This window comes from Monomorium pharaonis, chromosome 11 (assembly GCF_013373865.1).
Source record: "Monomorium pharaonis isolate MP-MQ-018 chromosome 11, ASM1337386v2, whole genome shotgun sequence".
Taxonomy (NCBI): domain Eukaryota; kingdom Metazoa; phylum Arthropoda; class Insecta; order Hymenoptera; family Formicidae; genus Monomorium; species Monomorium pharaonis.
In genome coordinates this window covers 8,629,702-8,642,733 of record NC_050477.1, presented here as the reverse complement: position 1 = coordinate 8,642,733, position 13,032 = coordinate 8,629,702, and the positions used below count along the sequence as shown (strand labels likewise).

General features: G+C 40.8%; 1 protein-coding gene across 2 annotated transcripts in view; it reads left to right on the top strand.

Annotated features, from left to right (window-relative positions):
* The first annotated feature begins 783 nt into the window (after positions 1-783).
* LOC105839156 overlaps positions 784-13,032 on the top strand; it is a 110,935-nt gene continuing 98,686 nt past the window's right edge. Inside the window, exons 1-2 of one of the 2 annotated variants that reach the window (XM_012685256.2) lie at positions 784-921; positions 9,601-9,940. In XM_012685256.2, coding sequence (XP_012540710.2) covers positions 9,784-9,940 — 157 coding nt within the window. In that variant the 5' untranslated portion in view covers positions 784-921; positions 9,601-9,783. Of the gene's footprint in view, positions 922-986; positions 1,466-9,600; positions 9,941-13,032 lie in introns of those variants that run through there. The other variant, XM_012685257.3, reaches the window with a different exon arrangement.

Here is a 13,032-nt window from a genome sequence, read left to right as displayed (position 1 = left end):
AAATTTTGAGTAAGACTATAATATTAAAAATTCAGTAAACATTGATTTTTCGATATAATACACATCTCAATATATTAATACACTCGTGTTTTCTGGTACTCTTATTATTAGTAACAAAAATAATGGTAATCCTTTTAACAAATGCACATTTAAAGAATCATTTTTAGTAATTGTTTGATTAATAATTATTAAGAATTTTATTCATTGAATAATATTTTCTTACATAAATAAATTTAACATTAAAAAATGCATTTGTTAATTAGTTTCTATTTGTCTAATAGCAAATCTAGAAGAAATTTGATTTAGGAAAGGTTTAAAGTTGATAAATATTAAGACTTTCAAGAAGAAGAACAAAGAATTAAAATAGCACAACAAATAACACCTTCCATAATAAAGTTCTAACTAAACCGTCAATGTCTCAGCTCTTTAATGCTGAGATGACTCAACTATAAATTTAAACTGACACGTCAACAATTAATATAAGCTAAAATACTTCTCTTCAGCGAAAATTGAATTCTCTGATTTGACAACCCTGTCTAATTATTTATTGATGCACCTAAGAATTTACTCGAGGACCAACACTATTTACCTAGAGACTTCTCGGCATGTGTATACCTTGAAGTCGCTCTGTACGTCCGTCCGTTCGTCCGTCCGTCCATCCGTGCCTACTCTCCTGCCTGTCTCTGTCGGTGCCTGGGTCCGGTACACCGGTGGGATAGGACGGGGTGCCACGGTGGAAGGAGTAGTAAGCGGCCTACGCAGTTTCAACCTGGGTCCCAGCTTTTATTAGTTCTTCGGCGCTCGGCGGAGAACGAACGGAGAACGAGTGGCGTGTGCGTGGTGTGGCGGTGGTCTGCGCGTCTGTACACCTGGTCCAGACCCTTGGTCATCCGGGTCGTCCCTGCAGCTGAATCGCGCGAGGTACGAATGTCATCAGTGCTGTTGGCGACAAGGTGTCAAAACGAGCGAGTTTCAATTCGAAGAATCGCGAAATATCAAGTGATATCCCGGATATATATATATACATAAATATATATATATATGTATATGTATATATATCCAATAGTGCGAAACAATTAGATCGGGTTGCCGGTCTATCTGATGTCGAGTGTTCGATCTTGGGTGTTACGTCTTAGGTGTCGGAACAACGACAAGTGTCGAAAATTAAAATTTTCACCGGGAAAAAAGGGCAGGACAAAATTAGCTAATTAATTGCAATCGGTGGTGTTAGTCCCTTAGGTCAACCCTACGGATTTCGCGGTCCGGTGATAGTGACAGTTGCCGAACGTGAGAGTGTTTCAGTTCGAATATAACCACAAAGTCTCTCGGAGAGAGAAACGAGGTCCTTGTTCTTCTCATTCTTCTGGTTCCGCTCGGAAAACCGATCTATGTACCTGAAGGGGCGTATCCCTAGAGAGAATATACCGGATATCTAAGCGATCGGAATGCTACTGTGGTAGTAAAGGTAAATCTAATATCGATAGGGGCGAAGTGATATCGATATACGTATTGACGACGATGACGACTACGACGATGACGAGGATGTGTCGATGCCACAAGTTCGATCCCGCAGGATCGAACCGGCAGATACGCTCGGCTCGATTGTACCGCGGGTCGCCGCGAACGCTGATCGAAAGGGAAACGATACGGGCGTCTTCGGTAGGTCGGGTAGGTAGGTTTTCTGCGCTGTGCGTTCGCGGGGCCGAATAGATTATAGAGAGTCCCGCGCGAGAGCGAGAGCGCGAGTTATTTCGCGCGCAGATTGGATCTGCCGGCTGGTCGGCCGACCGGGCGCTGGGCAAACCAGAAATCCAGCGGAAAGGTAATATCCCATTAACTGAAAGATCAATTAACTCGCGTTAACGGACACTTTAATCACCGCGTGTGCGGCTAGGCAGCTAGGCCTCTCTCGCGGCGCGCGCTCGCGAATCTAGGCGTTTAATCTACCTGTACTCGAGATCGAGTCGGCCGATCATGCGCGAGCTCCTCGCCCGCTCTCGCTATGGGGAGCGATCGCGATATGACGCGGGGCCCTCGCGGGATGAGCAGGATGTGAAGGAGGTACGCGTATTATTCATTGATGCGGTCGTATTACAACAACGCGCCGACGGCCGAGCGCGCCGATTACAGCGGGAATAAACATTTATGGAAATGTCCAACACATGCGTGACAGCCAAATTTGTCCTCAAGGATGTCTGTCGAGATCAGGCAAGTCTCTCCCGAATTAATATCCCGAAAGATTTACGCGAATTACGCGACCAGATGAATTAATAATTGCCTCTGAATCATCAGATCTATAACCTTGCGTGTCGAATGAGATTTTTAATAAGTACGACATATGAAAGTTGTCTCGTAATTATCGTGTTATTTGTTGATGACAGGTAGCTTGGAATTTAATGAAAAGTCTAATTATAGAGAAATATAATAGAATATTCTTAATTTTATTAATTTTATTAATGTAGTAATATTTATTTATCAATTATTATATTTTAATTAATCAATACTACAATATCTTCTTTAAATCGGACAAAATTTTTTATTGGAATAAGTATTCATATAAAAAAAAATATTTCTTTCCTTATTATATATTATATTATATTAATTAAATATGTTTAATACAACATACAACAAAGAACTGTAATTTTTAAATCTTTTCAAGTCTTAATCTTATAATAAAATCATAATGTGATCAATTACATTGAAAATAATTATATGTTTCAAAAATATAATGAAACAGATTATTCGCATTTCGGAAGCTCGGAGACAAGTAGTTTAAATAACTCAATGATCAGACATACACATCATAAAATTTTTTTCCCTTCTCCTAATACGTGTTCAATTAAAAATCTTATTCGAAAAAATGTATTTTATTTTTAAACTGTAAACCACATATTATAACGTCTCTTATCAGAAAATCCCTACATATTATATACTAAGAAAAAAAATCAATTTGAATTTTCCAACTAAATTGAATTTTGTCTATTCAAGTATTTATATATTTCAGTTAATTATATAAATACTTGAATTGAATTTTATGCATTTAAGTTAAATGCATAAATTCTTGAACTGACAAAATTTTAATTTAGTTGGAAAATGTCAAATTAACAATTTTTTTTTCTCAGTGTATATAAGAACCGTTCCCTCTAAATAGATTCGATGTGCAGAACTCGATTACTCCTTTCTCGCTGTTTTCCTTTCGCCCTTTCGCCTGTCCGCACTCGCGAGATGAAGATCGCGCCCATCAGCCCGAGGTGCAAATTCCCCTCGCTGAATCTCCCGATACGGTTTTATCGCGCGGCGTTTCCAGCGTACGGCGGGCGGGCATGCGTCGCGGCGCGTAGTCGTACGCGATTGAGACGTACGCGTGGATACAAAGAAGACGAATACGCGAGACGGTGCAACGATAGGCACCGCGTACCAGGAGAACTTTCGGCCTTGACGTGTACAAAGTGTGTCAGTGTTACTCGCGCGCGAGCGGGCGAGCGAACGAGAAAGAGAGATGGGAGAGACGGACGCCTTCGATGGGAATCGCCGTTGCTGGATCCATTCACTATAATGCACCCGCACGTAACGTGACCCTTCGCGTGGCATCCGGATTTCTCGCGCGGATAGACGATGTGCCGCCTCGCATAGTCTCCGAGCGACGGAGAAGGCGCGGGGAACGTAATAGCAGTTACGCAAATAAAGCGATCGCGCCGTGGTTTTTTTTTCCCCCCGCGAGTCACGAGTCGCGACTTGTGCGACTTCCATTTCCATTTCTGGCATCTACGTCATGTTCGTCGCGCGCGTACCGTGTCTCAGTGTCGTGTTCTATTAGTCTTGAGTCATATTTCCGTATTGGCTAGAGCGATATACAATAACGGTTCCTTCTTTCAGACGATATTTAGTAACGTCCTTTGGAAATCGAGCACAAAAGATTGTATCAATTATTACGAAAAATAAAACGTTTAGATTCCTATGTCAAACTACAAAATTAAACATATGTAAGAAGTTAAAAAGCTAAAAAAAAAATATTGACCATTTTAAAATTATCCATGTGCAGATAATATCGAGTTTATATACTTGGCTTTATAGTATCGAAATCTTAATCTTTCTGCAACACATCGTGACACTAATTTATGATAACTTACACTGTCCAAACAGAACATAAAATGTCATATTATAAATTCATAAATTCGTGAATACTCGTGGCATCATAACGAAGTATAAAAGTCGAAAGCTTATTGATGTGATAATTTGATAACACCGCCGAAATTGAATATTTTATATAGACAGAGTTCTGAAAATCTTCGACGCTTAATGACGGAATCTGTTTTAATATGAGAAACATCTCTCGCGGGCCAGTCCGTATAAAAGCATAAGAATGTAAAGAAAGGGCGCGACGGGGGTTCGAACGACCGAGAAAGAAACGATATCGAGAACGAATAAACTGGAAACCGATACGATCTATCCGCAAATTGTGTCGGGAGTAAACGCAGGGATTCGTCTCGAATCCCAGAGTGCTTGTAAGCCGTTAGAGATAAAGTTCACAGGGATCTCTACGCGGAGCGTCTGAAAGGGCAGCGCATCGAAGCAGGAATTTTATAAGTGCCGGTGCCCAACCCCCTCCCCCCTACCCCCGAGAATACGCGCGAGGTTTCCTCCCGGCTTTTACACGAGCGCGGCGCGATTCCTCTCCTTGTGCGCGCGCGGCGATCTAAATTAAAATCTTTCCCCCGGCCACGTCGATTCTCCGACTGCGCGGCGTAACGAACGACGGCTAGAAACGAAAGGCGGGTTTCGAGTTTGCGAGAACATTGAGAAAAATAAGCGCCGCGCGGGCTCGCACGCGGAAATGCCGCGGCGCTCGTAATGAGCGCCCAGTCGAGACCGGCGTATCTTTTTTTCGGTCATACTATACGATGCCTGCGCAAATTTATTGGACGGTCCGACGGTATTAACTGTAAAACGCACCGCTTCGCCAGCGAAAAAGTAAGTAAGAGATAAAAACGGGTCTCATCAACTTGTTTTCGCGAACGTGTGTGTTCAACGAACGGTCCAACGGGAGGCCCCAAGGAGGGACAATTAGCTTAATTTTTAAACGTTCAAATTCGTGTGAGAAATATAATCGTCCGATTATTTAAGACTGTAATTAAGAATTTTATAAAAAGTTTATCAAGAAGTAAGTTATTAAGCAAGTTGTTAATTAATCAGGGTCCATAATTAATCATGATTCAAGACAATAAAAATTGTAAACATATAATAGAATATTTCAGAAATTTGAGAGAATAATACTTTCGTAAAGATTTGTAAGAAATAAAATTCAATTATTAAAGTATATTGAATTATTATTAAAAATAAAAATGAATTATTTTAAATTAATACAATATTAATTAAATATTAGATTTTGTGAGTAACACAAGAAATAAGAGAAAGTGTTATTTTTCGATCAAAGCGGGTTTTGGTGCTTAGTAATATTTTTATAACAATTGTGAAATATGTTTTTTCTATAAATTGCATACCAAAATGTTTATAGGACTTAAAACACAGTCGTAAACTGAAACTAGAAATAATATTTAAATTTATGTGCGTGCGATAATCAAATTTAATAACGAAGATATAAACATCTTAAAGAACTTATTGCGAAAAATACATTCGAGAAGTGGCACTTATTTCTTTTATCTTTTACGTGCGAATTTTAGTAAATACATTAGTTAAAAATTTTTCTGCTAAAAGTATACGTAGATAAAAATTTCGCGTGGAACGAAATGAAAAGAATAGCCTGTTAAAACCTGTCAAACTATTATGTAGATTTATATATATGGAAATTATGCGGGATTATTCTATGGCGCTATGTATAAGCCATTTATGATTGTCGCTCCATTTGGATTCTCTCGTGCTCTATAATCCAGCGGCAGCTTTCTAATAGCGGTTGGATTGCGACTGCGGACGCGAGGCTTCGCACCTCCGAGGGTCGAGCGGATCCTTTGCGTCTGGTCGCAAGGAACAGATGCTTCTCCCGATTTTATTGTTGGCTTTCTACACGTCAATAAAAGTCAATGAAGAAGGTGCTAAACGCTTTGCGCGCGAAACGGGAGTGTTTATTACGTCGCGGTATACGCGAACGCGCGCGTTATAGGGCTAGAAAATAGTGTCGTATAATTTGATGTGGTTTTATATTGCTGACGCGATTCTGATTTTCGCGCTGTTATCCCGTAACGAATGTGAAATATTTCAAAGACGAGGCGCGGAACCGTTAGAGGACACATTTAGGTATGGGAGTACACGACCTCGCCCTGACTATGTGCGGCTTTTAACATTCTCTCATATATTTTTTTTTTCCTTTTTATTCTTCGTGAAGATTTTATTTCAAACACGCGAGCGATAGAACACGCGAATTTGATCGTACTTCTGTCTCGTTGCCGCTAATAACTAAACGATGAACGTATCGCGACATGAGATCATCATAAAATTCGGAGCTTCGCTCCGGCAGAGATCCCTTTTATTATTCCTGTTTACGCTGTTATGCAACATGAGGAAGCAGCAAATAACACATATTACGGAATCTTGCATGTCGCGTGTGCGTCGACACGTTCCACGAAATTATAATGGTCTCGCTACTAATATTTACGGTATCGCAATAACAATTTAAATTGTTGGATTAATATTTGACGTATTAAGAAATAAAAAATAATCTGCATTGTCATTGCGATCTAAAAAAAAAAAATACTTAAAAAATTTGCAGGGCAATACGACGTATAAATATTATTCTTGCGCGGCAGTAGAAATACAGCAGAAAGTAATGGGACACCATCTCCAATGTATTTTATTTAAAAGCACAGTATTTTTACGAAAATTGCGATGTTGTTTTCGCATAACTCGTTATAATTTCCTTCCCCTGCCGTCAACTACCTTAATTCCCGACTTCCTCTCGTAAGGAAGACAAAAATATACGCGATGGGGAATGCATAGGGCGGAATTAAAATCACGAGAATATAGCCGTGTCGTGTCGCCGCACTTAGCAACATTCTTATCCTTCGTTTTACTGTTAACCAGTGCCGTGACGGGTAACGAAGGACACATTAGAGAGCCTTCTTATTTAGTACATTAGACGCGGTCCGGTCGAAAACCTGCGCTCATCGCCGATTTCTGTTTTCTTCTTTTTCTTTTTTAACCCTCCCCCTCCCCTCCGAATCGAATCGAGCATTTCTCCACGCGATTAGGGTGACTAGAAGGCGCGTGGGAGTCAACGTGCGAGAAGATCCCGTCGTAAACTCTCGAATCCCCTTGAAAAAAAAATATATCAACACCAGTTTTTATAGCGGGGTCCCCGCGGAGGATGGTCCCGGCGCGGGCCTATGCGGTCCTCTTCGCCAAATATGGCTACCGAGCCTCCCGAGTGCATCTTAATCCTTCGGATCGGATTCACGCGAATTGTCTCATTTCCAACTCGTGTGTCCCTCCTCCTCCCTAACGCTCTCGCGAGGCTAATAAAGTCGTTGAGCGACGGCTCACCCCCACATGTCACGCGTGCGAGAACTCGCCGAGACACTAGTGTCACTCCGATCACTGATGGCCTTGAGAGATGGACCCGTGTGCGCGCGTGCAGGGTCACTTTTATTTGTTTCAAGGGCAGATAGCCCGACCGCGAGTGGACGAAAAAACGCACGACGAATGTTACAGCGCTGTTCTCGAAAAGCTTCATGGTTGATAGAACACTTAATAATTGGAAATATTCCGTAAAATTGAACAGTTCTTTCTCAAAATTAATTCGAGCACCCTTTCTTTGTCCGTAACTTTGATACTTAAAATATAACAAAAATTTCTTTTAATCATATATTTCGGGTAGAAGGCTTCGAGATTCTTGAAAGATATATAAAACAAGTTAAAATTTTCAAACCTATAGCAAGTATAACAAGTTATATATTGGCGATTATTGGCGATGAATTTTTAAGCGCCGAGTGTGTGCATCGATTGCACGTCGCAACGTCCACTTGGAGCAGCAAAAGTATCGCGACGAAGGCCAACTTCTTGAAAAAAGGAGGACGTTGTTTTTACACGATAGCGCGAAAAACACCTAGTGAAATAAAACGCTTATAATGATAATGAGCAGTCCCGACGCTTCCGCTTGAGTGTCGTCCGAGTGACCGTCGTCAGCGGTATTTTTAGAACCGTTTTTATCGAGATGACCATGTCCAACCGTTTTGCTTCTACTTCACGCCGCGAGGCACGAGATTGATTGCCTTATCGATTTACGTAAATTCGTGAAAACGAATGACGACACGCGGCGACTGATCGTTGAAGCGTAACGTAGCTGCTACTGTGGGACGGTTACAGATTTCGTCGCTTAGAATCTCATGGTTTCGACATACTCGGAACAATGCGTCTCTTGTTTTTATTTTCTACGATTTTATCGCACTATTTGATAAATGTTTCGCCGTCGAAGCAAATACAAAGAATTGTGATTATTCTTGAAAAAAAAATATGTTCCAAACTAGATAGTGAAAATATTGTCATATCAATATACAACTTAGAAATTGATAGACTAAATCGGCTGCTAATTCAAGAACAAGGTATAAAGATTTCAATGAAAAGGCAGTCTAGAGTTAAGGCAATACTTTCATAAAATAAGTTTCTTCACGTACGTAATAACTTTACTCGTGACAGACGACAAAATATGACAAAAACGAAAATGAACAATTTATTCGCGCCGTATCAGGAATTAATTAAGATCAAGTCGACTTCGTATCTTGCTGCCTCGAGCCGGCGACGTAAGTCCTCAAAGCTCTTCAGCCTCTATGAAATTTAAATTAGGTGTCGTTGCGTTTAGATCATAATACCGATAGGAAAACTACAGAGTTACGTCCAGAATCCTGGCCATAATTACGATAACGCTTAATGCGAACGGATGTGAGGGAAAAAAGCTACGATCGGCGACCTTATCGCACAATCGCTCCTATTAGTAAAGTTCTCATCATCTCGAATCCATTGCCGATATTATGCGCCGTCACCGTCATCCCTGTCACTATCATTATATCACGTTGCACGTATATCTCGAGTATCCCCATCCCCTCCATCTGCCTGCATGACGACAAAGAGAACCATTATCACTCGTTGCGTTTATCATCATCTACCTGGAGTTGGCATGCGCCAGTATAGACACGTCGCCGGGAACGCATGATGCTATCATTTCTCTTTCTCTCACGTTTTTCACGCATGCATTTACTGCGCGCGCACACGTGCGTAGAAATATCATGTACAGAAAGCGCGCATTCTCGAACATAAATTGCACTCTCACGACAACTGAGGAACAATTCAGACGATTGTTTGTTTGGAAAGCGGAACGAGTCTGGAAGAGCTTGTTACAATTGATACGCCCTATTAGCTTACGCAATTGTATTGTTAAACGTTCATTGCATTCCAATTAATATTATCTTGATATTCTTAAAAGATCCTATTACTCGAGTATTGAGAAACGTGAGCCTCCAAACAAACTCTCGTGCTCAAACCATCAGACGGTTTCAGATTGGGGTAACCGACAAAAAAATGGTTAAGCTCGCAAATCTTCGTCGACGCGAAGTTATCTTAGATATTAAAAGCACAGCTTTGCTTGGCTTACAGGTCGGTGATCAGGTGTGCGCGTGAGAGCAGGAAAAGGGAAAAGGGAAGATAAGATCGGGGGTGAGAACGCTCTGGGGTGGGTGGTAAAAGTGTAAGCACAAGCACGAGACGGGGCTTGGGGGAACGAAACGGTGTACCTAGCCGGTCGTGTGGCATGATCGGGAGAAAATATTGAAAGGCAGGATGCTCACGATACAGCGCTCGGAATTGCTAAGAGGGAGCGAAGGCTGCAACCCTCCCGGCTCGCATTTACTACCCCCCGTTGTGCCCAGGGCTTCCGTCCCCGAGTCCGCCGAGAGGAGCGTCTCCTTCAATCGAGACGTCCACGTGAAGAGGATCGGTGAGTCCAGGCAATATCACACCATACAAACTGCGACATATCCTGCATATGTAGCGGAGCGAGAGAGATCGAAAGGAATGGCGCTGCTTGATTTCTCAGGCTTAAAATGTGTCGGCTATGTTTCATAAAAAGTAACATACATAATATAATATAATAACGAATTTTCTCTTTCTCTTCAAAATATATAAAAAGTATCCCGAAATCTGCGAGTATATTTAAAACACAATAAGTATATTATTAGAATTTAACTTTCCAGACATTTAAATCAATCCAAGATAAGCTTGTAATTTTTTGCAAATACATAGAAAGATTTGGAGTTAGATTCCGCAAGATTGACACATTTTTATGGATAATTCCATAGAATAAATTTTTTTCTACGCGGAGATGTAACATTTAGATTTATGGTAGATGTACAATACAATTCAGACTTAAGACTGAGAATATAGAAATCAGCTTGATTAATCTTTGACGAAATTGGGCCTCAAGCTTCGTTTAACAGTACCGTGATGGTCGCGCACGCGCGCGCGAGGTCCAAGTACCGTTTGCCGAATTAAAATCTGATAAAATGCGGAGGTTACGCGACGGAACGTGTCCACAAGGACGATCTTTCGGTACGATTCATGATACGAGCGCGCATGCACGGTCGGAATTTAATTCGCGCTGCCACTATAAAAGCGCACGAAAACTCAGTTGTCGAAAGGAGAGAGAAAGAACGGAGGGACGAGAGAGAGAAAGAGCTAAAGAAGATCGCGCAAAACGATTTTACCCCGCGATGCCGCGATGTCTTGTGTATCTCAGAAAAAAATTACGGCCCTAGAGAGCGATCCCAGATTGTGGAAATTATTCGCGGCGACTCCTCTCCCGTTCTCTTGTTGGCTCCCGCCAGCGATCTCGTCTCTCGGACGACCGCTTCCAAGAAATGTCCCAGGCCGGGAAATTATGCGCGCGGCCGTGCGAAATTCCGCTGATGCGCGACACGGCAGCTTAATCGCATGCTTAATCTCAAGCAGGGTTGGGAGACGCGACAAATTTCGGAGCTGTCAACGGAGTTTAATTAAGGTCACGCCCGTTGGTTGGGTCGACTCTTCCCGGTCAATTTTTCACTCTTGCAAATCTCTTTTTACGATATATGTTCAAATCGAGGAGTTGCATGAATCGTGACTTGTCATCGCGACCTTTACAGTTAATCATACATCCTTGAATCTGTGATACGTAAAATTCATCACGTAGCAATCAAATTTCGGCAGCAGCTAGAAAAGAAATTAACTTGGAAATGTGAAAATGTGAATAACTCCTTGTCAAAAATATATCATGCTTGATATATTTCACGAATCTGTTCCTTACGCCAACATTTTATGCATAAACACGAGGAAAGATTCTCATATTTCTCGAGTAGGAGTAAATCGCACGAAAGCCGAGACGTCAAGCAGCGCCATAGCGCTACGAGCTATGCAATACGCCTAACTTGTGTCTAACTTCTGCAATTCCTTCGATATCAATGTGTAACATAACTTAATTAGCAGATCCTACCACAGACTAACGGTACAAAGTAATCGTTACGCTATGCGATCGATTCGGTTTTTCTTTCCTTGCGTGTTATCTAATATCAATGTCAATATTAATCGATCGCGACAATAACAATAATTTTAACGATGATCCTTCCTCCCCTCGGAGAAGACGGTCTAAACGACGGTTCCACTGACCTCGACATCGTCGAGGCCAATGAGCCGTCGTCGTCTTGGACCCGTGGGGAGATGATTTCATTGAAGGACACGTGCCTTCGCTGTCTCTCGCTACTCTTCTAATGTAATATGTGGGATTGTAACGGTATTGGTGTGCGTATGCGCAGGACTTCAATCATTCCTCTAGCTAATTATTAATTGTATTAATATGACTCCTCTCTTACGCTACGCAAAGTAAGCGTTGCATATCGCATTCCCAACAACTTCGCTGTACTTTTAACACGCGTCAAGGGGTTTCATTACAAAGGGTATGTATACACACCCTTCGTACTCTCTAAATCATAGTAAAAACTAAAAAAAAATGAGTGGAAATCTGGAAACACTGACTCTCAGTGATATAGTTATAATCATTTACTGATTATCAATCAGTGAAATAAATATACTGATCTTTCAATAACTATACACTAATTCTGAAGTGAAAATTACTGAAAGACAGTGAAGACTCACTGATTATCACAGTTATAAGTATGCTACTACGAATCAGTGAATATCCATTGAGATTTAGAGAGTACTTTAATTTACGAATCAATAGCAAGATCGTATATATATATTTTAATAAATTAAAAAATTAAAAATCTCCACTAAGAACTTAGTGAAACTAAGTTTGCCTTTATTTCCGTACATTTCCGTCGCAGTTATCATAAAATTAAGAGCATTAAAAATGGCTACCAACAGAAATTGCACAACTGATCTGTTAAGCCTCTGTGTTGCTGAATCGCGCGATCATTATATTACGTTAGGTCACGTAGATATACTAAAAGCGGTATATACGAAGATCGCGCTTCTATCTTATTTATGCGCGGTTTCAGGAAAGCAACTTAATATGCCACACACTGCGAGCCACGGCGAAGTACGGGATAAACACGGCAGATAAAGCTAAACGCAGCGAACCGTCGCAAGTTACGAGCGTTTCCGCTTTCCGTGTATCGCCAACGCGGCGATCGAAATTAATTCGCATCTTCGATATCTCTTGACAGCTCGATCGTTTTTAAAATCGTCTAAGGTGTTCGAGAATCAGATGCATAATTAATCTATAGTAATGCACCAATGTGCGTGTTACGAATAACGGCACAGGTAAAATTAATGGTCTCTAAATTAAAACTATCTTGGAAGCTCGACTCAGACCTTGATTTATTATATTTAATAATTGACAGGGCTCTATTCTTTGCGCTATAAATCGTGAAACATAATAACTTTTTAACATATTAAAAATTGATTTATATATCTAAAACTCAATTTGCAAAAAATTTCTTTTTTTCAATATTTTCTCAATTAAAGAAAAATAATTAAGCATTTTTAAGTAATAAAAAAAAATCCATTTTTCTGGAAAATTATCTAATTATTTCAAAA